Source organism: Myotis nattereri (assembly GCF_964212035.1).
Source record: "Myotis nattereri genome assembly, chromosome: 5".
Taxonomy (NCBI): domain Eukaryota; kingdom Metazoa; phylum Chordata; class Mammalia; order Chiroptera; family Vespertilionidae; genus Myotis; species Myotis nattereri.
In genome coordinates, this window is record NC_138080.1 from 74,891,546 (window position 1) to 74,915,496 (window position 23,951).

Consider the following 23,951-nt stretch of genomic DNA (forward strand, 5'->3'; position numbering starts at 1 on the left):
AACAGGAAATAACCCAAATGTCCATCAATAATAGGATGGGTAAATTATAGTATATTCATTCAGAGGAATACCAGCTACCTAGCATATGGATAATTCTCCAGCATAATGTTGAGAGAAAAAAGCAAAACACAAAATATAAAATATAATTACACATACAAAGTGCAAACACAAGCAAAATTAAAGTATATCACTTACGGATGCATACATAGAGGTAAATCTATAAAGAGAAAGCAAGGAAATGATGTTCAAGAAGTCAAATTGGTAATTATAAAAATGAGAAGGGGAGGACTTTATTGAGAATAGGACACATGGAGGAGGGGGCTTCCGAGTTACTTTTCTGTATATAATACTTCCCAAGAAAAGATGAACTTAGTATATAAACATAACTTTATTAAGCTTTATTATAAAACACCAACAGTAAAAACTGTTAATATCCATGGTAACTACACATACCTAAATTTATGCACATTTTCAAAATCTTGGCATTTACCATCTTATATTATGCTCTGATCTGCTGGGGAAAAAAGTGAGGAGACGTGAAGGCTTTAATAGTTATTTCCAGATGAAAGGCAACCTCCAAAATAGGATTCACCAGCATTAATATGTGGAAGAAAAAAATGATTCTTATTGCAAGTAATTTATTAAATTCTGGCAAAATAAAAACTGGTTGAATCTTAAGAGAAAAAAATACACTATACAGATCATGTATTATAGAATTGTATACCTGAAACCTGTAATCTTATTCACCAATGTCACCCCAATAAATTCAATTAAAAAAATTTAAAAAAATTTGTTTAAAGGAAAAATGCTTAACTCCTTACCATACCTTATTTTACTTTATTATACCAGTAAGTCCTTCTCATTCAGAGTTACAATTCCCCAGCCCTCACTGCACCTTCAGGTCAGGTTTGGTCTGGTCCCACTTGCTATTCCATCCCTACCTTCCACATTGGCAAAGACACATGAAGAAATCCTGGGTATCTTTACATCTGTCACCATATACTAGTTGGAAACCATTCTGGTCTGAGAGACAAAATGGACCTGACAGGAAACACTATTACCTCAGATTAATTTTTCTGTATCTAAGTTTCTCATCAACAAAATCATTCCTCTATGCTTCTCAGACAAGTAAGAAAACAGCAAATTTAAACACAGGTACCAATTATAAACCTCTAAAATAACTGATGGATGCTTCTCAAATATTTGCTATTTCCTCTGCTTTAAAACAGTGCACTTACTCTTTGGTCAAATATAAGAGTGATATGTGTAACACGATATGAAAACAGGCACTACAAAAACCCCCTGTCTAATCCTGCCTCTTGCCCAAATCAACCCAGCCTAACTAAGGCAGCTTCCCAACAGCCTACACAGGGCTGAATCACTGCTGAAGAGCAGGCAGGAAGAACAGATGGAAGAGCTGACTTCCCTACAATGTAGATGAAGAGGACAGACTTGCTCAGTCACATGCAAATAAGTGAACAAACCAGGATTAGAACCCAAAACAACTGGCCAACTTTTAATTGTAAAGTCAATAGTAATTTGTATTAAATACAATGTTCGTAACACATTTACATGGCTTTTTCTAGGTTTTAAATGATTTTCAGTTTAGCATGTAAAGAAATTTTCCATTTGTCATTGTAAAGATTAGGTCAAATGTAATATACCAGTATTTTTATATTACATTTCCATTTGGAAGACTCTATGTTAAATTCTCCCCACAACAGGTGGGGGCCATAGAGAGGAGGCTGGACAGATTGCTTAGAAACAGTAGCAGCCACAAATTAATGAGTACTTGGGGTATGCCATGCATTAAGATAAATTCTTGACATTTCACTTGATTCTCAGAAGCTCATAGGGTAAATTGCACTAAATTACCCAAACAGAAATTTACGATTAGAAAAGGACATTATAAACAAGGTCACATGCCTAGAAGTGTCACATCTGAAAAAAGAATCCAGACATCAGACACATGAAAGAACCAACATCATACATTAAATTGACTTGTGTATTTATTGCACAAATTTCCCCTAGAACTGGGAGGTTATTATAATACAGGTGTACATTTGAGAAATGTATACAGAACAAGAAACAGTATGTACATTTACCCCACCATCTAAATAACTTAAAGAAAGCAGAAGGATCACATAAGACATCTACCAGAAATAGACATTGTGTAAAATCCTTTTTTTTAAGTGATCATCCCCAGTGTATGCCAATTGCAACAAAATTAAATCGGTGCTGGTATGTTTATTGCACTTAACAATTTCAAGCTCAAAATTAAGACATATTAATAAAAGCCAGTAATATTTAAAATCAAACCAATTAGTTTATATGAAAGGAAAAATTACTTTAAATCTATAATGTAAAAGATCCCTTTTTCATTTCTATTGCAACAAACAGGTTTTTAAAAATATGTAACACATATCTGTCTGTACCATAAGAAGTTGAAAAATATTTTGAACAGTCCAAAACTCTTTTCACATTCATTATAATGACCACACTTTAAAAGCAGCAGCAGCTTACTCCATGGTCTTTGTGTAAGGAAAAAATGACTATGATGAAGGTAATAGAAATTACAGAAGGGCTGGGAATTATAAAGCTCAGGAATCCTATAAGGATTAATAAGAAGAAACTATGGGCCTTTTCCTTCCAAGCAAAGCTTTGTTTTAAGAGTTAACAGTAGCATGAGACATCCACTTATTGAAGACTAAATTTTCTAAATGATAATTTATTAGATTTCAAATAGATAGGACTGTGAATAGCTTGATGATTAATTAAAAAAACATGCAAAACAGATATTATCTATCTGTTATATATCATTCTAAACTACAAAAAATAATGAACAATGACCCACATATGAAATTTTCTGTATTCTGACTTCTGCCAAAGAGATTGATTCATAAAATTCCAAACAATAAAATAGTGAAGAATTTCATTAATGAATGGACTAAGAATATTAAGCAAATGAAAATATATCCATAAACATTCTTTGGCAGCAAGTCATCCATGGGAGACTCCAGCACTAACTGGGGCCAGCTGATAGGACACAGAGGCCAAACTGATTGCAGGCACACCAATTTCAGATTTACATTCCATTAAAACAATAATTTCTTCTTAAATCTAGGTTGGAGAGTTCTTGCATACAGAGAGAGCAAGGCAAAATGTGACCCACCACTATACATTAAAAGTCAAAGCTTAAACCACAAAAATCTTAATTACTGAAAATTGAAACAGCAAGAATGAATGTATTATATAGGAAATGTATGTATTAATAGGATAAGCAATTAGTTTCTTTTTTAAAGCTAATCAATTATAATAAAAATAGTCCATGAAAGCAGAAATCAACTTCACTTCTAGAATTAAAGTATCTTAGACCAGGTAATTAAAGAATAAACTATAATGTAGTATTCAAGTAAACTGAGGTAGTAGAGCATACTGAAAACTTTACTTACCCATATTTTTATTTACATTATTTACAAGAGTTTGGTTCCATATTAGCCTTTCTCAGAAGCAACACTCTACACTATATACAGAATAACAATAACTGAAAAGTGAAAATCCCTGGGGGGAAAAATAGCTTTTGGAATAAGGGAAATTCAAGAAAAGAGAATAATTTTAAGGATTAATGAGTTCTATTTAGTGTAAATAGAATATTATGAAGCAGTGAAACAAAGAAAATATTTCCTGTGGGTTCAAGGACGGCTAATGCCAAAAGCAAGAGCTTCGGCTACCTGAGTACTTTTGAAGAAAATATTATTTTTGCCAATACTTTGGTGCAATTTTTAATCCTAATTTTAATTTATTAAATTAGGTACAAATATGTTAATATTAACATTTATAAGAATTAGCTTATACTTACAAACAAAACAAATAATATAAAGTACTATTATTTGGGGAATTTACATTCTTCAGCCTTAAAAAAGCGGTTGGTTTTACTTATATTTTAGGGTGTGTGAAACAGGAAAACCACCACAAAGGAACATTTCAACATTATATACAATGAATACTAGTTGGAAAGTGTATATATATATATAATATTTAAAAAGTATGTTTACCAATCTTGTATTTCTACTGTTCTAAAAAAACTACATACATATGTACACTTGGGTGGGTAACATAACACAGATTGACACTCATTCTTCTAAGTTTCTTATAATTAACAGGTTACTTAAAATACTTTGAAAAATACCCCCAAATTAGCTATTTTGAATTGACAGTATAAGAAATAATCAAGGTTTTGTAAACCTATGTACCTTAGAAATAAAGAATTAAAACTAATGAAATGACTATTTGTGAGCCATTTAATCATAAGACATCTGTTGCTATTTATGAGTTGTGAAAACACTGTAGTGATCATATAAAAATCCTCAATGTCATTCATTTTATAGAATTTTCTAAGTTATACTTTGGCTTTTTCAAATGCTTTCCCCCAAATTACATATGCTGTTTTAGTTCCACTTGGTTAAAAATCTACCTCCACCCAAAAAGTCCAGTCAAAAAGAAAAAGCCATCCATCCAAGAACACACAATATGCACTGCAATGCATGATACACAGGTGACTGACTCATTCAGATCAGAATCTAATGGGGGAAAAATGCCATAAAGCATGTTGTGTCTGCTTCCTTGTTATCTATTTAACGTTCCAAACAATCTTTATGTTAAAGGAGTATCTGAGCAACATATGGAGAGTGAGTGCTTGCTACAGCAGCCAGAAGAGGAAGATCACTGGATTCAATCCTGAAATTAAGAGAAAAAAAAATCTCAGTCAGGCTTTCTGTACCCAAGTCACTATACCTCAGCAATAAAGGACCCAGGCCACCCTGACCAAAAGAAAAAGGTAAGAGAGCTGAAGATAACAACAGTTGGAAATATTTCAGTCAGTAAAACCCAGAATCAAAATTTTTTTTTAAAAAAACCGAACATCTACCCAGCTGATGTGGCTGAGTGGTTGAGCATCAACCCATGAACCAGAAGTCACAGTTCGATTCCCAGTCAGGGCATATGCCCGGGTTGCAGGCTCAATCCCCAGTAGGGGGCGTGCAGGAGGCAGTCCACGGATGATTCTCTCTCATCGATATTTTTATTTCTCCCTCTCCCTTCCTCTCTCTGAAATCAATAAACACATAATAAAAATATTTTATTAAAAAAAGGATCTGAAACCCAATGGTGAAGTCATGGGTGTAGGAATGCATCTCACTGACGTGCTGATGGACCATGCATCAAATGGTCCAGCAAGAAATCTAAAAAATACAATATTCTATATAATAAAAGCCTAATATGCAAATCAACCAAATGGTGGAACAATTGGTTACTATGATGTGCACTGACCACCAGGAGGCAGATGCTCAACACAGGAGCTGCTCCCAGCCCGCAGGCCCCAGGCCAGCCAATGCAGGTGCCAGTGGGGGTCCCCCGATTGCCCTGCAGGTCGCCCTGCAGAGGGAGGTGACCAGCAGCAGCAGAGGGCAGGGCCAGCTGGCGAGCAGGCGGAGTAGGGCCAGCTGGCGAGTGGGCCGGTGCCTCCCCCTGATCACCCCACCAGTCACCTCCCACAGAGGGAGGCAACCAGCGGCGGTGGCAGGAACAGGGCTAGCGCGCGGTGGGTGACAGCAGAGGCCCCCAATCGCCCTGCCAGTTGCCTCACAGATCAGCCCTGATTGCCGGCCAGGCCTAGGGACCTTACCCATGCACCAATTTTGTGCATCGGGCCTCTAGTAGTATATTAGGATAATAGTGTGCAACCACATCGTTTTGAACACAAATGTTTCTATAAAATATAGAAGAAATAATGGAAGCATCTTAAAAATACATCTTACCACAAATAATTTACAGGAAAAGAAAAATGGCCAATAAACACAGAAACATCACTCATGTAGACTGATTCATGTTAGAGAATAAATAAATATACATACGTAAACTGTAATCAGATTTCATTTCTTAGCAAGTAGCCTGACAAAGATTAAAAAGTTGGTAACAGCCAATAGCAAGAAGTGTGTGCTTCCTGCTATTTGTGATAAATTATTCTGGTACTTACTGGGTAACATTTACTATTACGTATCAAAATAACTATCAATATCTATCAAAAATTTAATACACATGCCCTTTAACCAAAAATTCTTTAAATAATTCATCCTATAATCTTCAAAGATTTTACTCATTCTAGCATTGATTTGTAGTAGCAAAAGAAAATACATCAGGCCCTCAAATAATGTTCTTCCATTAAACAACATTTCATTATAACTATAACTACAGGCCCAGTGCATGAAATTCGTGGACTGGTAGGGTCCCCAGTGAAATTTGTGCATTGGTAGGGTCCCTAGCAGCTGCTGGCTGGGTACTCCCTCCCTTCCCCGAGCCAGCCTCGCCCACCCCTCCCCTCACCCCCCCGTCAAACTCCTGGACAAACTCCCGGTCGAGGGGACAATTTGCATACTATGCTTTTATTATGTAGGATGAGATGCCACTGAAACTTAATTCTTGTTTATATTAATTCGTACATGGTAAAACTGGTTTCATTATGTCATTTCACTTAAAGCTGCAGAACCTCCTAAAGATGTTAAGTGAGAACTCACTGTTTATATAAATCCCACCATATAATGAAATGCTATACAGCTATTAAAAATAATGAGATAGATCAGTATGTGCTTATATGAACAAATGTTCAGGATTTATTAAAAGGCAAGTTGCCCGATGATATAATAGACTAGAAATTAATTTCTATTTTTTATTGTATAAAAAATTTCTGTCAGAAGAAACAATCCATTAACTGTGTTTGGGTGAAGCTTGCCGGGAGCCGGTCCATGCTTGCTGTTTCAAGGGACCTGGCATATATGGCATACTGTTCTTAATATGTTTGCTCACCTTCTTGGCACTATGTGTTTTAACCAAGGTCTCTGAGAAAGGTTGTTTCCCCAGGTAGGGATTTTCCCCTGAAGTTAGGGAGGGAATAAAACCTCTTAACTAAGTGCCAGGCGGGTAATTAATCACTTTAACTACGAACAATCATGCTTAAGATACATAATCTTTACTCCCTGGAATGGAGATAAGAAACGCCCTAACCTTTGTAATAGAGATTGATAGGACTGGAATCAACTAGTATAAATACAGATGTAAGAAGACAGAACTAAAAAGACAGAACCAAGAAGACAGAACCTACACAGAACCTAGAGACAGAAGAACTTCACTGGAGAGAACATGGCAAGATCCTGGACTGAACCTGACTACAGAAATTGGCAAGAGAACCTGACTAGAACCTGGTGACTGAACCTGGCTGAAGAACCTGGACAGAACTTGGCTGGAGAACCTAGTGAGGGAACATGGCTACAGAACCTGGCTGGAGAACCTAGCAAGAGAACATGGACACAGAACCTGGCTGAAGATCCTAAGCAGAACCTCTCTGGAGATCCAGACCAGAACTTGGCTGGAGATCCTGGCTGGAGATCCTGGCTAGGCTGCTGATCAACTGAACACTGTCTCCGTGTCATTCCTTCTTCGCCAACTCCGTCCACACCTTTGGGGACCCCTGGACCTGCTGGGGTTGGACTCCGGCATATGGCGCCCAAACAGGGACCCTTAGGTAAGCCCCCCCATTCCCCTAGGTAAGCCCCACACTCGGGACGGATAGGACTCCACCGTAGGAAGAGGGTGGATAGTCTTTGCCGACTCCGTCCACACCTTTGGGAACCCCTGGAACAGGATTCCCCTAGGTAAGCGCCCCCCACCCCATTGAGAACCCCACACTCGGGACGGATAGGACTCCACCAGGGTACTGCAGACCCCCCTATAGAGGATAAGTAGGGTAAGAAGGTGGATAGTATAGAACTTAGATTGAGAAGATGTGCCATACTGAGTCCAAAGAAAGAAGACTCTGTATTGATTCTTAGATTGAGAAGATGTGCCATACTGAGTCCAAAGAAAGAAGACTCTGTATTGATCTTTAGATTAAGAAGATGTGCCATACTGCTTCTAGCCGAGACCGGTTTGGCTCAGTGGATAGAGCGTCGGCCTGCGGACTGAGGGGTCCCGGGTTCGATTCCGGTCAAGGGCATGTACCTGGGTTGCGGGCATATCCCCAGTGGGGGATGTGCAGGAGGCAGCTGGTCGATGTTTCTCTCTCATCGATGTTTCTAACTCTCTATCTCTCTCCCTTCCTCTCTGTAAAAAATCAATAAAATATATTTAAAAAAAAAAAAAAAAGATGTGCCATACTGCGTCTAAAGAAAAAAGACTCTGTATTGATATTTTAAACACATATGCTTGCTAGCAGAGGAATTAAGGTTACTCCCAATCAGACAGAACGTTTTATACAAGAAGTATGTCCATGCTTTTCTGAGGAAGGAAAGGTAAACGTAAAGGCATGGGAGGAGGTAGGCCCAAGGAGCCTTATCCTTAACCCCACAGCAGCCTTTCCACCCCGGGAAAGTGCAGGATTGGCAAGCTCTCCCTGGGGTGATAGATCAGGACTCAGGTAATAGCGGAAAGCGCCAATCCTACTCTTAAAATGGATACAAGAGAGCATTTCAGGTTTTTCTTTTTAATGCCTGGCTTTTAAAAAATAAAAAAGGGGGAATTTGCCGGGAGCCGGTCCATGCTTGCTGTTTCAAGGGACCTGGCATATATGGCATACTGTTCTTAATATGTTTGCTCACCTTCTTGGCACTATGTGTTTTAACCAAGGTCTCTGAGAAAGGTTGTTTCCCCAAGTAGGGATTTTCCCCTGAAGTTAGGGAGGGAATAAAAACCTCTTAACTAAGTGCCAGGCGGGTAATTAATCACTTTAACTACGAACAATCATGCTTAAGATACATAATCTTTACTCCCTGGAATGGAGATAAGAAACGCCCTAACCTTTGGAATAGAGATTGATAGGATTGGAATCAACTGGTATAAATACAGATGTAACAACACAGAACTTAGCGAGGGAACATGCCTACAGAACCTGGCTGGAGAACCTGGAGAACCTGGCTGGAGAACCTAGCAAGAGAACATGGACACAGAACCTGGCTGGAGATCCTAAGCAGAACCTCTCTGGAGATTCAGATCAGAACTTGGCTGGAGATCCTGGCTAGGCTGCTGATCAACTGAACGCTGCCTCCGTGTCGTTCCTTCTTCGCCAACTCTGTCCACACCTTTGGGGACCCCTGGACCTGCTGGGGCTGGACCCCGGCATATATTAATTACCCGCCTGGCACTTAGTTAAGAGGTTTTATTCCCTCCCTAACTTCAGGGGAAAATACCTACCTGGGGAAACAACCTTTCTCAGAGACCTTGGTTAAAACACATAGTGCCAAGAAGGTGAGCAAACATATTAAGAACAATATGCCATATATGCCAGGTCCCTTGAAACAGCAAGGATGGACTGGCTCCCGGCAGAAGCTGGCAAGTTGGGGAAAAGACAATGAGGAATTATTTTTCATTTTATGCCATAATGCACTATAAATTTTGGATAAATTCACATTACTTTAAAAACTACCTTTTTTTAAAAAATAAAGGCATTATGCACAGAGAATCATCTATTTCCAATCTGGATGGTAAGGAGTAACATTAGTGAAAGAATTTAATTTAGTTTCTAACAAACATTAGCTTCTTGTTGATGTTGGCTCTTTCTTCCTTCATAAAAACTGAATTAGACAAAAGTTCTGGCTTGTTTTAATTTCCTCAACTAACCTTTCAAGAATAACACACACACACACACACACACACACACACACACACAGACAAAATGGCCATGGAACATAAGGAAAAAGATCACGGAACATAATGAAAAGGGCTATACTATGCCTCCCAACAATTTATCTGTTCTTCCTTCAGTTAGCACTTTAGATAACTGTCTTCTTCCCAAGAATAACTATAGAGTAGACAGACATATAGATAATGGGGAAAGAGTAGTAATGTGTAGATAATGTACTACCATCCAGTGTGCTGCTATTTTAATCAGCTCATTTGGATGGTGGAGAGGAGGCTGGGAAGGATTTTTGAACATATATGTAAATAAAAATAAATATTACTGATTTTTCCAAGACAAAAAATTAGATTTAATTCATTTTTATCTCACTATATTCTCAATTTACTGTAATGGCACAGGGGACATGCACTTTAGATCAGTGGAAAACAGGGATATGCTCTTATGTGGTACAGAGCAACCTGAATGATAATAGTGTCCAGCTTCTAACAGGAAAAGACACTTTCAAGAAGGCAATTCTAAGGAATAGCTCTTGCTTAAAGAATGCACAATGTGAAAGCCAGAAAAGAAACCATGAACATACCCTAGAACCACTCCCAGCTCCTTGACATGAACACGCATCTGGCCCCTCAGGTATTCAGACAGCATTTTGCTTTTGAAGTACAGCTCCTGTAACCGGTCTTCAAGATGCATTACACACTGCAGTTAGGGGAAACCAAGAACCAGGTAAGAAAATGGTGTACAATTCTAAATGATGGCAATTTTGAAAGCATCATATTTTTGACAATTCTATTTAGTTATTCCAACATAAACTACAATTTGGAGCACATTTTTTAAAAAACTGAATTTACTGGGGTGACAACAGTTTGCAAAGCATGCAAGTTTCAAGTGTACAACTCAACAAGACATCATCTGCACACTGCATTGTGCACCCATCGCCCCAAGCAAAGTCTCTTTCCATCCCCCTTCCCACCCCCCTTGGCCCCTCTCTCCCCCACCCTGACCCCATCTCCCTTTCCCTTTGGCTATCACCACACTGTTGTCTATGTGTTACATATATGTTTTTTGGCCAATACCTTCACCTTATTTCATCCAGTCCCTCCTCCCCACTTCCCTGTGACAGCTGTTAGTTTGGGCCATGTATCCCTGCCTGTTTTCTGTATTTTTTGTCAGCTTATTTTTTTTCATCATATTCCACATATAAGTGAGATCATATGGTATTTGTCTTTCCCACAAGGGATCCAATTTCTCAACATCCTGGCCAATACTTTATTGATGTTATAAATATCCTTATGGGTGTGAAGTGGTATGTCATTGTGGTTTTGATTTGCATTTTCCTAATGAGTAATAATGTTGAACATCTTTTTATGTGCCTGTTGGCCATTTGTGTATCTTCTTTACAGAAATATCTATTCGTTGTGTCTTTGTTATTATTGAGTTGTTAGAGCTTCCTATATATTCTGGATATCAATCTCTCTTCAGATATGATTTGCAAATATTTTCTTCCATTCTGTGGGTTATCTTTTTACTGTTGATAGTGTCCTTTGATACAAAAGAAGTTTTTAATTTGATGAAGTCCAATTTATCTATTTTTTACTTTTGTTGCCTGTGCTTTTGGAGTCAAATCCAAGAAACCACTGCTGAATCCAATGTCACAGATTATCCTCTATGTTTTTCTTCAGAGTTGTATAGTTTTAGCACTTATATTTAGGTTTGTTCAATTTTAGATGTAAGTTTGAGTTTATTTTTATATAAGGTATAGGTAAGGATTCAACATCATTCTTTTGCATGTGGACAGCCTGTTTTCTCAGTATGAGTTCTTGAAAAGGCTCCTTTGTCTCTGTCTTTGGAAAAGGCTCCCCAGTCATAAACCAGTTCATCATATATGTGAGGGTTTATTTTGGGGCCATTATATTCTATTGGTTATATGTCTGTCCTTATGCTAGTACCATACTGTTTTGATTACTGTTACTTTGTAGTAAGTTTTAACACATTGTATGCGGGAAACGTATTTATACATTTTACTTATACGTTTTACGTTGACTGGTAGTAGAGCGCGGGACACGTATTAATATGTTTTTTTTAGGCCAGCGGTAGAATGCAGGTAACGTATAAATATGTAAACTAAAGTTATCGTAATTTTACTGAATGTTGCCATTTGCGCAAAAAATTAGCAAAAATGGCCCGCGCCACCTGTTAGCGCACGATAAAAACTACCCGCAAACAATGTGTTAAAATCAAGAGGTGTGAGTTTTCCTACTTTGTTCTTTTTCAAGATTGTTTTGGTTTGTTCAGAGTCCCTTGAGATGCCATACACATTTTAGGTTGGGTTTATTTCTGAAAAAAAAAAAGAAAAAGAAAAAAGAAAAAAAAAAGTCACTGGAATTTTTGATAGGAATTGCATTGAAACAATAGATCACTTTTGGGGGGTGTAATCATTTTCATAATAGCAAGTCTTCCAATCCTTGAAATATGGAAGATATCTTTCCATTTATTTATGTCTTTAATTTCTTTCAGCAACATTTTGTAGTTCCCAGTGTACAAGTCTCTTGCCTCCTTAAATTCATGTCTAAGAATTTTATTCTTTTGATGATATTGTAAATGCTTTCTTCATTTCCTTTTCAGATTGTTCATTGCTAGTGTAATGAAATGCAACTATCTTTGCATGCTGATTTTATATCTTCAAACTTTGCTGAATTCATTTACCAGGTCTATTAGTTTTTTTGTGGAATCTACGTTTTCTAAATATAAGGTCATGTCATCTGCAAACAGAGATCCTTTTACTTCTTCCTTTCCAATTTGGATGCCTCTTGTTTCTTTTTCTTTCCTAACTGCTCTGATTAGGACTTACTATGTTGAATAGAAGTGGTGAAAGTGGGCATCTACGTCTTGTCCCTCATTTTAGGAGTAAATCCTCAGTCTTTCACCATTGAACATAACATTAGTTGTGGGTTTGTCATATATGGTCTTTATCATGTTGATCTAGAATGGTTTTTAACTATGCTATCTTATAGTTTTCCTAAGAAGAAAAAAAATCTTGAAAGTTGGAAATGGTGTCATCCATAAGAGGTTACCGGTATTATGAAGAGGAATCATCAAAGCCCTGGCATGACAATGAGGGTCCAGAATGCACTGCATTCTGCACAAAGCTTAGGGACATTGCACGTCCATACATTACATGATACTAATCAGGTACTAAATTATGGCTGCTGAAATCATAGAATCCTATATAATAAAAGGGCAATATGCAAATTGACCCTAACAGCAGAACGACTGGGAATGACTGGTCACTATGACACACAATGACCACCAGGGAGCAGATGCTCAATACAGGAATTGCCCTCTGGTATCATGGCGCTCCCACAGGGGGAGCTCTGCTCAGCCACAAGCCAGGCTGATGGCTGCCAGCACAGCCGTGGTGGCGGGAGCCTCTCCCATCTCCTCAGCAGCGCTAAGGATGTCCGACTGCAGCTTAGGCCTGCTCCCTGCTGGCAAGTGGACATCCCCCAAGGGCTCCTGGGCTGCCAGAGGGATGTCTGATTGCCAGCTTAGGCCCAATCCCCCCGAGAAGCAGGCCTAAGCCAGCAGGTGGACATCCCCCGAGGGGTCCCAGACTGCGAGAGGACACAGGCTGAGCTGAGGCACTCCCCCAAGTGCACAAATTTTTGTGCACCGGGCCTCTAGTATACTATAAGACATGTACGCATCCCCTTCTTTTTCTAGTCAGCTTGGGCTGCCATAACAAAATAACATATACTCAGTGGTTTAAACAGAAAATTATTTTCTCACAGCTGTGGAGCCTGCAAGTCTGAGATCAGGGTGCCAGTATGGTCGGGTTCTAGTGAGAACTCTTTTTCTGACTGGCAGAGAACTCTTTGTCCCTGTGTCCTCACATGGTAGAGAGAATGCAATTTCTCTTTCCCTCTTCTTATAAGGACACTAATCCTATCATGAGGGCCCCATCCTCGTTACCTAATTAACTAACTCTAACTCCAAAAGGCCCATCTTCAAATACCATCATCGCATTAGAGGTTAGGGATCCAACACATGGGACTTTAGAGGAACAACAACAACACCTTCTTTCAGGAAAACAATGATGAAGCTAACAGTAATGGTTCAATGTAGGCACATACTAAATAGTTTAGTCACCTATTACAGTGCTCAAATTCAAGCCTCAGACACACTTACAAAATTTGGAGACAAGTTATGTTTATAAAGCTGAAGAGTGGAATGAAGCAGATTGGAAACAAGACTGGAAACCAGTACTTCCTTTCCCAGTTTATTATCTGTCACTCGTCTCTGGCTACTGGCCACTTGCACAGTCCATTTATCCATATCTGCTATAATACAGACAGCTTCTGCTATTGGTTCATCCAACACTGGATGCTGGGGGGGAAAAAAGAAGAATTCATCTTATAATGAGCAAATGAAATTTTCAAAAGATAATGCTAATGGAATGAGACAAGAGATATGAAATGCAAATGGAATAAAATAATATTGTTATGACAGCTACTGCCAATCATCATAAGTAGAGATGTATTACCAGAATTTTGTAGTCTTTAATCCAGAACTTGATTTTCACTGATCTTTTGGCCGTTTATTCATTCAACAAATTTACTGAGTACCAACCATGTGCCAGGCAATTGAAGAAAAGGTTTTTTACCTTGAAAGAGCTAACAATTTTAAAAATAGATAGGATGGAGATTGACATGAACAAGTCAATCTAAGGTTCTGTGCTAACTATCCCAACCTGTCAGGCATTAATTTGCTTGAACATCTCAGGGACCATTCCTTGATCACATGAAGTACCCTGCTGGCTATGTGCAATAGGTGTTTCTATTTTACGAAGATGTATATCCAGAGTATGGATACAGAAGTTAAAAGGAGACAAGTCAACAGATACTAATATGGCTAAATGGGAAAAAAGTCACTCTGCACGCGCACACACACACAGACACACACACAGATATTATACCCTAGTTACAATTTTAAAAATACAGATCTATAGCTAATAGAAAAAAAAGAATAAAAATACTCAAATCAAACTATCATAAAGATCTCTGAATAAGTATGGAATATTAAGATTATAAAGAACGATTTCTTTTTTTGTTTTGTATATCTTTATTTTATTTGCATTTCTATCACAAACATTTACCTAAATAACACTTTTAAAATTAAAAAATTTAATGCATAGTAAAAAGTATTTTTAAGTCACATATACTGATAATAGGACCATAGGCATATAGCTGTGTTCTTGACTTTCCATGGCTTACACATAAAGACCAAAAGCAAATATGTGCACAACCACTATCAGAAAGAGACGATGAGCCCTACAATGCTCAACTCTTCAACATCAGTCTATCTTTGGAAAGGTAAGAATTTCTTCAACACTGGCCATATAGATTAGCAGCAATAAGACTGAGACACAAGTAATAATTTGAAATACTTGGACCCAATTGCCTTTTTCCTTTCAAATTTTATGTTATTACAATTTTATAGTTAAGAATATACGTTTCCTCCCGGATAAACCCAGGTTTGGCACTCTCAAAGGATATACTTTTGCTCAGTTAATGAACAACCGCTTTGAATAAATCTTTTTGTTTGATGCTAAGGAAACAAAAAAAAAAATGAAGCTCACAGTCTTATGATAAAGATAAATAGAAATACACCTGGCTATAAAAAGACATGTATAGCCCAGCCATTGACCTGGATTGGGCGTCGACCTATGAACCAGGAGGTCAGGGTTTGATTCCCGGTCAGGGCACATGCCTGGGTTGCGGGCTAGATCCCCAGTGTGGGACATGCAGGAGGCAGCCAATCCCTTATTCTCTCTCATCATTGATGTTTCTATCTCTCTATCCCTATTCCTTTCTCTCTGAAATCACTAAAAATATATTTTAAAAATTTTTTTTAAATAAATAAAAAGACATGTAACAGATGAAATAGAAACCAAGTGCTGGGGTAGTATAAGAGGGGCAACGGGGAGTTCTGTGTGACTGGGAGTTTCACAGTAGAAGGGTCACAGGGATAGGACACTGAAGTATGGCTAGGATTGCTGTTGATAATCAGGAGAGAAATATGGATAATTCCCATATGGATAACCCTTTGAGACAATGTAGAGGAACCTGGAGAGTATTATGCTAAGCGAAATAAACCAGTCAGAGAAAAACAAGTATCACATGATCTTACACATATATGGAATCTAATGAACAAAATAAACTGTTGAACAAAATAGATCCAGAGACATAGAATCCTGGAACAGACTGAAAATCACAGAGGGAAGGCAGAGGAGAGGGAGTGGGAAGAGATTTACTGAAGAACTTATATGCATATATGCATAACCCTTGGACAGACAATAGTGCGGTGAAGGTCTGGGGAGAGGGCAGGAGCCGGGTGAAGCGGGCAGGGGACAGCTGTAATACTTTCAACAATAAAGGTTTTTAAAAATTACGTGTGTGTGTGTGTGTATAAAATATGAAAGACTAGTAAACCAGTTACTGAAACAGATGGCTGAAGACAAAACATTCTTTTTTTTCTTTTTTTTACCATAGTGAAAAGGCTCCAAGAGCAATAGTACTACTAATGTAAAAGCTTTGCAAGCTTTGTAATGCCAATTTTGCTATCTGTATCTGTAGTAACCTTTGTTCATCTATTTTAGAGACAGTATGGCACAGGAGTTTAGAAGCATAGCATAAGAACAGGCTTAGTTAAGATTGGGATTGATTTCTAGCTCTGCCATTACCTATCTATGTAATTTGAAAATCTTTCCATGCTATACCTGAAATATAAGAGTGATAATAGTAAGTACTACAAAGGGATTATTTTAAGGTTGAGATGTTACATTAAGTGTCTAATACACACTAGGAACACAAAAAATACTAAATGCTTATTACTACTTCTATTCTTCCCTAGTAATTAGCAGGTAGCAACTCAACACCAAAATGCTTTGTCTTCAATAGAAGACAGTAACCCCATCCACTGTCAGGCTTTCAGAGAAAACACTGAAGAGCACCGTGTGTGGTAATGGGTACAGAGGAGAAAGAAAAGAGACTGAGCGACTAAGATCAGGCGTAAGGAAAGACAAGAAAACACACAGAGCATTACAAGGACCCACGTGGGATTTCCTAATCAAGTACTTACTCAGCACTCTATTAGGCATTGGGAGGACAGAATTGAAAATACAGAAATGGTTCCTTCACCCTGAAGAACAAATATCATCAACTGATATAATTTGTTTCTTCTGAAGCATTAAATTACTTTCTGAACCTTCTTCAAGTATTTATTTTTTTATATGTTGTACTACACTTACTCATTTACTTGCCTTATTTTCTCCATTACTAAGTAAATAACTTGAGGTCAGAAACTATTCCTTTTTCATCTATATATCCCTTGAAGTGTTAGCACTATGTTCACAACAAAGAATGTCAGTAAATATTTGATATTAAAAGGTTGAGCAATATAGCTTTTTAAATATAAAGAATGTGAGTGTGACTAAGTTTTCCTGGATTTACCATAATTCCCCTACTATATAATAAAGCACTAAAATGTACAACTTTAATTTTCTACAGATACAGGTTTAAACCTTTTTGACTAACAATTAAGTGTCTGCTTGCTCACTGAGTCATATTTTCTCACCCATATTTTCCTAGATGGCTTTCTTCATTTCCTTTTTAATGGTTATTATGGGGGATTGGGTGGGAAGAAGGAAAAGTTTTGTTAAAAGAAAAACTTACTAAAGTGACAGATGGAATTGAAGGGAAAAATAGAAAATTCAGCAACAGTTGGAGACTCCAATATCCACCCTCAATAACTGATGGAACAACTAGACAGAAAATCAGCAAGGACATAGGCTATCAAGCAACTTGTCCTGACATCTATAGAACACTTTGCCCAATAACTCTTTAAATGCACATGGACCATTCTCCAGGATAGACCATATGCTGGGCCATAAAAAAAATCTTAAATAAGTTTAAAAGAACTGAAATCAGACAAAGTATCTTGTCTGACCACAATGGAACTAATATAGAGAACAACAATAAAAAAAAAAATTCAAGAATTTCACAAACATTTGGAAAGTAAACATCATGCTTCTACATAACCCTTGGGTCAAATTAGAAAATACTTGGAAGTAAATGCAAATGAAAACACAACATCAAAATTTATGAGACTCAGTTAAAAAAGTGCTTATAAGGAAAATTTCTAGCTTTAAACGCTTATATTTGAAAAGAAAAAAAATGTTTCAAATCAATAACATAGGCTTTTACCTTAAGAAGTTAGAAAAAGAGCAAACTAAACCCAAAGCAATCAGAAGGAACAAAATAATAAAATTATGATAGAAAACAATGAAATATAAAGTGATTACAGAAAAAATAAATTGAGACAAAAGTTGTTTCCTTGAAAAGATCAACAAAACTGACAAACCTTAAGCTAGAATAAGAATCAGCAAACCTTTCCTGTAAAGAACCAGATAGAAAATATTTTTGGCTTTAGGAGATGTATGATCACTGTCTCAATGACTCAACTCTGCTGTCGAGGCAGAAAAATAGTCACAGAATACATAAATAAATGGGTGTGGTCACATTGCAAAAAACCTGTATTTACAGAAAGCAGGTGTATTTGTCCCATGGGCCACTGCTTACTGATGTTTGATGTATGTGGGCCAACAGTGTCTACTAATGAAATCAAGGCATGAATGAACTCTTCTTTGGAGAATCCCCTCCTTTATGGGAGGAAAAAGGAACAATACAGATTACAAAAATCACAAATAAAAGAGGGGACATAACCAGAGACCTTATAGAAATTAAAAGGATTATAAGTATATACTATGAACAACTTTATTCCAATATATTGAAACTAACTAATTTCTAGAAAGACAAAAATCACCAAAATTGACTCAGGGAGAAAAAGAAAATCAGAATAGATATATAATAAGAAATTGAATTAGCAATTTAAAATATTCTCTTTAGGGCCCTAGCAGGTTTGCTCAGTGGATAGAGTGTCAGCCTGCAGACTGAAGGGTCCCAGGTTTGATTCCAGTTAAGGGCACACGCCTGAGCTGTGGGCTTGATCCCCAGTGGGGGGTGTGCAGGGGCAGCCAATCAATGATTCTCTGTCATCATTGATGTTTCTAGCCCTCTCTCCCTCTCCCTTCCTCTATGAAATCAATAAAAATATAAAAAATATTCTCATTTGACCCTGGTTGAGTGCTTAGTTGATTAGAGTATGGTCCAGACATGCCAAGGTTGCAGGTTTGATGTCCAGTCAGGGCACTTACAAGTAGCAACCAATAAATGTATAAATAAGTGAAGCAATAAATAAATGTTTCTGTTTCTCTCCCCCTCTCCCCCCCTCTCTAAAAATCAATCAATAAAAATTAAATAGGAGGAACCAAGATGGCGGCATAGGCAAACACCGGAAACTGCTGCCTCGCACAACCACTTCAAAAATACAACTAAAAGACAAAACAGACATCATCCAGAACCACAGGAAGGCTGGCTGAGTGGAAATTCTACAACTAGAAGGAAAGAGAAAAACACGCTGAGACTCAGAGGAGGTGTGGAAGCAAAGTACAGAGGTACAGAGGCGCACGCCAAAAGGGCTGGCAACTGAGGACGCAGCGCACGTGGAATTGGAGAGGGCTGGAAACTGAGGACACGGTTGTCTTTTTCAATCGGGAGGGAGTCTCAAGCTCCTGACTGCTCTGAACTCCAGTTCCAGGTGAGTCTCTGGGGACCCAGACTCATACGGAGAGAAACTGGACACATCATTAATTAAAATGCCAAGAGCAAAAGACAAAGAGAGAATCTTAAAAGCAGCAAGAGAAAGACAGTCAATTACCTACAAGGGAGTACCCATACAACTGTCAGCTGATTTCTCAACAGAAACTATTCAGGCCAGAAGGGAGTGGCAAGAAATATTCAAAGTGATGAATAGCAAGAACCTACAACCTAGGTTACTTTACCCAGCAAAGCTATCATTCAGAATTGAAGGATAGATAAAGAGCTTCACAGATAAGAAAAAGCTAAAGGATTTCATCACCACCAAACCAGGATTATATGAAATGCTTAAAGGTATCCTTTTAGAAGAGGAAGAAGAAGAAAAAGGTAAAGATACAAATTATGCACAACAAATACACATCTATTAACAAGTGAATCTAAAAAACAAGTGAATAAATAATCTGATGAACAGAATAAACTGGTGAATATAATAGAATCAGGGGCATAGAAAGTGAGTGGACTGACTATTCTTGTGGGGGGAAAGGGTGTGGGGGGTGTGGGAAGAGACTGGACAAAAATTGTACACCTATGGATGAGAATAGTGGGTGGCGGGGTAAGGGCAGAGGGTGGGGTGGGAACCGGGTGGAGGGGAGCTATGGGGGGAAAAAAAGAGGAACAACTGTAATAATCTGAACAATAAAGATTTAATTTAAAAATAATAAAAAATAAATAAATATAGCATATTCTTATTAAATTTTTTCTAGCTTTAAACACCTATATTTAAAAAGAAAAAGTGGCTTATAGACCCAGATGGTTTTATTGATAAATTCTATCAAACGCTTAGAGGAAACAAACAAATAAAAGCAACAACAACCTTCCAGAGAATCTTGAGAGAAAGAGAAGGGGACACTTCCCTCCTATTCACTCTATAAGGCTAGTATCATTCTGTTTTTAAAGCTAGACAAAAACATCACAAGAAAGCTATGGACGAATATCCCTTATGAATACAGACTCCAAAATTCACAATAAAATATTAATAAATCAAAACCAGTCAACACATAAAAAGTACTACATATACCATGACCAAGCGGAATGCCCCCCTAGAAATACAAAGGATTGGTTTTTCATCTAAAAATCAATCTATGTAGTAATCCTGATTAAGTTTAAAGAAGAAACAAAAAATCACATGTTCGTTTCAATAGACACCAAAAAATTATTTGACAAAATCCCACACCCATTCATAATTTAAAGGGAGAAGGGACAAAAAAACTCAAACAATTAGGAAGAGAAAGAAATTTTCCCCACCTGATGAAAGGCATCTGTAAGAACCCTATAGCTAACATCATACTTATTAATAAAAGACTCAATGTTTTCTCTCTAAGATAGGAGCAAGACAAGGATGTCCGCCCTCAGCACTTCTGGCAGCACTGTATGGAGGTTCTAGACTAAAAAAGAAGTCAAACTGTCTATTTATTGATGACATGAGCGTGTATGTAGAAAAATCCTAAAGAATCTACAAAGAAACTACAAAAACTAATATAAAAGTTCAGGATGAATATACATAAATCAACTGTACCTCTATATCTAGCAAAGAATAAACTGAAAATAAAAGAAAATTCTATTCACATTTAAGCATTTGCGATTTTATTGATATAATCTAGTGATAATTCGATATTGGAACTCTCTACTCACTTTCATGGTGTCAGATACAAACAAACAGTTATTAGAGAAAGTGACTGATTCAGAGAACAATGACTGTATTACACAGTGAAGTGTAACAAAAATATAAGGCAATTCTGGGTTCCACTGGTTAAGAGTTAATTCTAAATAAATTCAACAGCAGTGATGGTCACTCACCTGCACAGCATGGGACAAATCTGACAGCAGACACTGACGGAGCCTCTCATCACTACTAATTCCTTGAAGAACAAAGTCAGGCACATAAGACGAACAGTAGCCACCTAACAAGGACCTCCCAAAATTGGCGATGTTGGGCTGAACAGCACTCACTTCAATTAACTTTGACCTAGAAAAAAGGTCCAGTCAAATCCACAAAATACTCCTATCCAGAGAAGAGGGTCTAATGAACAACTTTCTAACGAGGTAAGCATAAATATTCCATAACAGACTTTAGGAATGCTGTCCCTTGTATAACAGATTCTTAATACAATCAGATTATGAAACCATCATCCAAAACAAAGTAGTTAAATACCTCACAAACCCAAAGTTTGGTTTCTAACTTTTCTCAAGTATAAATCTTCTCCTTGTACATTTGACCCAGAATATTATATACATTTCCTGTTTTCCTCTTAGTGTTGGCCAAATTTATTTGTAACAGCCATTTATTACCTTCTCAGTGATTCTCTCTCCCTAGTTGCCAAACTCAGCATAGGTTCCTTTTTGGAGCATGATTATTCAATCCTAAATGGCTTGAAAATTCCTAAGAAGTAAGAAGTCTCCTACACACCAACATTACTTTTCTCCACTGCCTCCACAAAGCCTTCCTGGAGTGCCTATAGGACTTAGCCTTTAATCTTTCCTGTGAGTAATAGGGCATGATAACTGAACCGTCCAGGACTATGATCTGTCTTTCATATTAGCTGCTACCAACTTTCAGAGACAAACTAAATAAAAGAATGGTACATATCTACATAAGGCCTATTATAGATTGAAACTTCCTACTTACCCAGGAAAAGGTATCTCCTCTTCTTCTGCCCAATCTTCTTGCTCTCCTCCATAATAACTGCTTACTTGTCTAGTCATATCATGACCTGTATCTTCACTTTCACTATCCCCAAGGGCACTATCTGAACTTTCATTTCTTGGAATGTCCCATTCAGTTCCTACAGCATTTTTTTTCTCTGAACTCTCTTTATCCCCATGGGGGACAAGAAGGGAGAGTGTACCTCTTTGATCCTGCTGAGGGTAGCAGGTTTTACATGAATCTTGATGAACTGCTTCTACACATTTACAAAGTTCATTTTTCTGTTTGCTATTTTTTGTACATAATCTTTTTGAAAACTCTAACATGCAGCAGTGTTCTTTACTGTTTGTACTTGTTTTAACTGGGATATCATCAATAGTTCTGGTTTCAATGGAATCATCATTAAAATATTCATCAAATAAGCTCATGCTTTCTGGGTCTGAATGATTCCAACAGGGAAGTTCACAGGGCTCTCCAGAAACCATTGGTATATCAGACTCTCTAGATTGGTCCTTAGTTGTTTGTTTAGTTTCTTGATGCAGATCAATAGCTTCTCTTTCTTCCTTCAGTGGTTTGGTATGATGCCTGGTGATCTGATCCACCACAGCCTGACTCCTGAGTTCAGTATCTGAGTCAGGTGACATAGAATCCCCAATCAAGAAAGTAACCTTTGTCTGGGTTGCCTCACAAGAAAATGCAGCGGTCACAAGCTTATCTGGAGGTTTCTTTTCCACAACCATTCCTGTGGATCTCAGCACCTTGCCTGTGTGATTACCAGAATCCAGCAATTCCTCACTCTGCCATGTTTCTTCTGCTGGTTCTAAGCCTGATTTCAACAATGCACATTTGTCAACTGGAGCAGATGCTGTGCAAACAATTGTCTCTAACTTGGTGTCAAGGCAAGCTCTTAATTTATCTCTGCACTGTTCAACATCAACAGCATTTTCTTCTTGGCAGTCAGAAGGAGAAATCATTCCACATTCATCTGCAATTCCTAGGAACTCCTTAGGGGTGTTTTGAATATCTTCACTCTCTTTTCTCAAAGCATTCTCTGAATTTTGCCCAAAGAGTGGATGACTACAATATTTACAGTTACAATTAGGAGTCCTTGTTTCTTCTGACTCTTTAAAGAGCAAACTGCTTTTGTTTCTATGCATTGTGATAAGCACATATTCAGATTCTTCTATTTCACCTTTCTCTAACGTGGTTGTAATTACTGTGCCTGGCATAACAATGGCTTCATCTTCTCCATTTTCTAAAAGATGGGTTTCTTGAAGTTCAGAGCATCTTATGAAATAAGTAAGAAAGTAAAGCAGCCTCTGGACCATGTCTTGTCGTTTGCCAACTACCACAGTTCTTGCTAATCTTACAGGAGAGCCAATAGCACCATACAAGTCCCCTGCAATGGAAAAATAAGTTAATGGACACATCCTTTACTCATGCAGCTAAGCAAGCTATTTTCAATGAATGGAAACCTACTCTTACTGTATGAGGGTTCGGGTTTTATTCTTAGTTCTTTAATAGGTGAGTAACTATTCAGAAGAATAGGATAAGATGAGTGGTCTAAAACAAAGAGAACGATGAATGCAGGGGTTTTCCATCTTCCTCCTTAAGAAGTTGCTATGGTTTTGAAACCTCAAGAAAAAAGTCAGTTGTAAAAGTTGGATTTAACAAGAATATTTTGTGTCAGGCCCCAAGTAGAGAAGCAAAGCCCTCCATCTAGGTGGAGAAGTTCTGCCTAAAATACTATGTACAAAAATATTCTGTAGCTGCATCCAATGCAGAGAAGGGAAGCACAATACCTTCTGGGGGACAAGGAGAGGAAGGGAGTGGTGGTGGAATGGACAGA

General features: G+C 37.8%; 1 protein-coding gene across 4 annotated transcripts in view; it reads right to left on the reverse strand.

The window, feature by feature from the left end:
* Positions 1-4,284: 4,284 nt before the first annotated feature.
* The window catches only part of FNIP1 (folliculin interacting protein 1), a gene marked incomplete at its 5' end in the record, with an annotated part of 96,603 nt that continues 76,936 nt past the window's right edge, over positions 4,285-23,951 (reverse strand). For all 4 annotated transcript variants that reach the window (XM_081092614.1, XM_081092615.1, XM_081092616.1 and 1 more), the window contains 5 exons: positions 4,285-4,737; positions 10,266-10,381; positions 13,871-14,068; positions 21,256-21,424; positions 22,085-23,501. In XM_081092614.1, the coding sequence (XP_080948740.1) occupies positions 4,659-4,737; positions 10,266-10,381; positions 13,871-14,068; positions 21,256-21,424; positions 22,085-23,501 (1,979 nt within the window). In that variant the 3' untranslated portion in view covers positions 4,285-4,658. The remainder of the gene's footprint in view (positions 4,738-10,265; positions 10,382-13,870; positions 14,069-21,255; positions 21,425-22,084; positions 23,502-23,951) is intronic.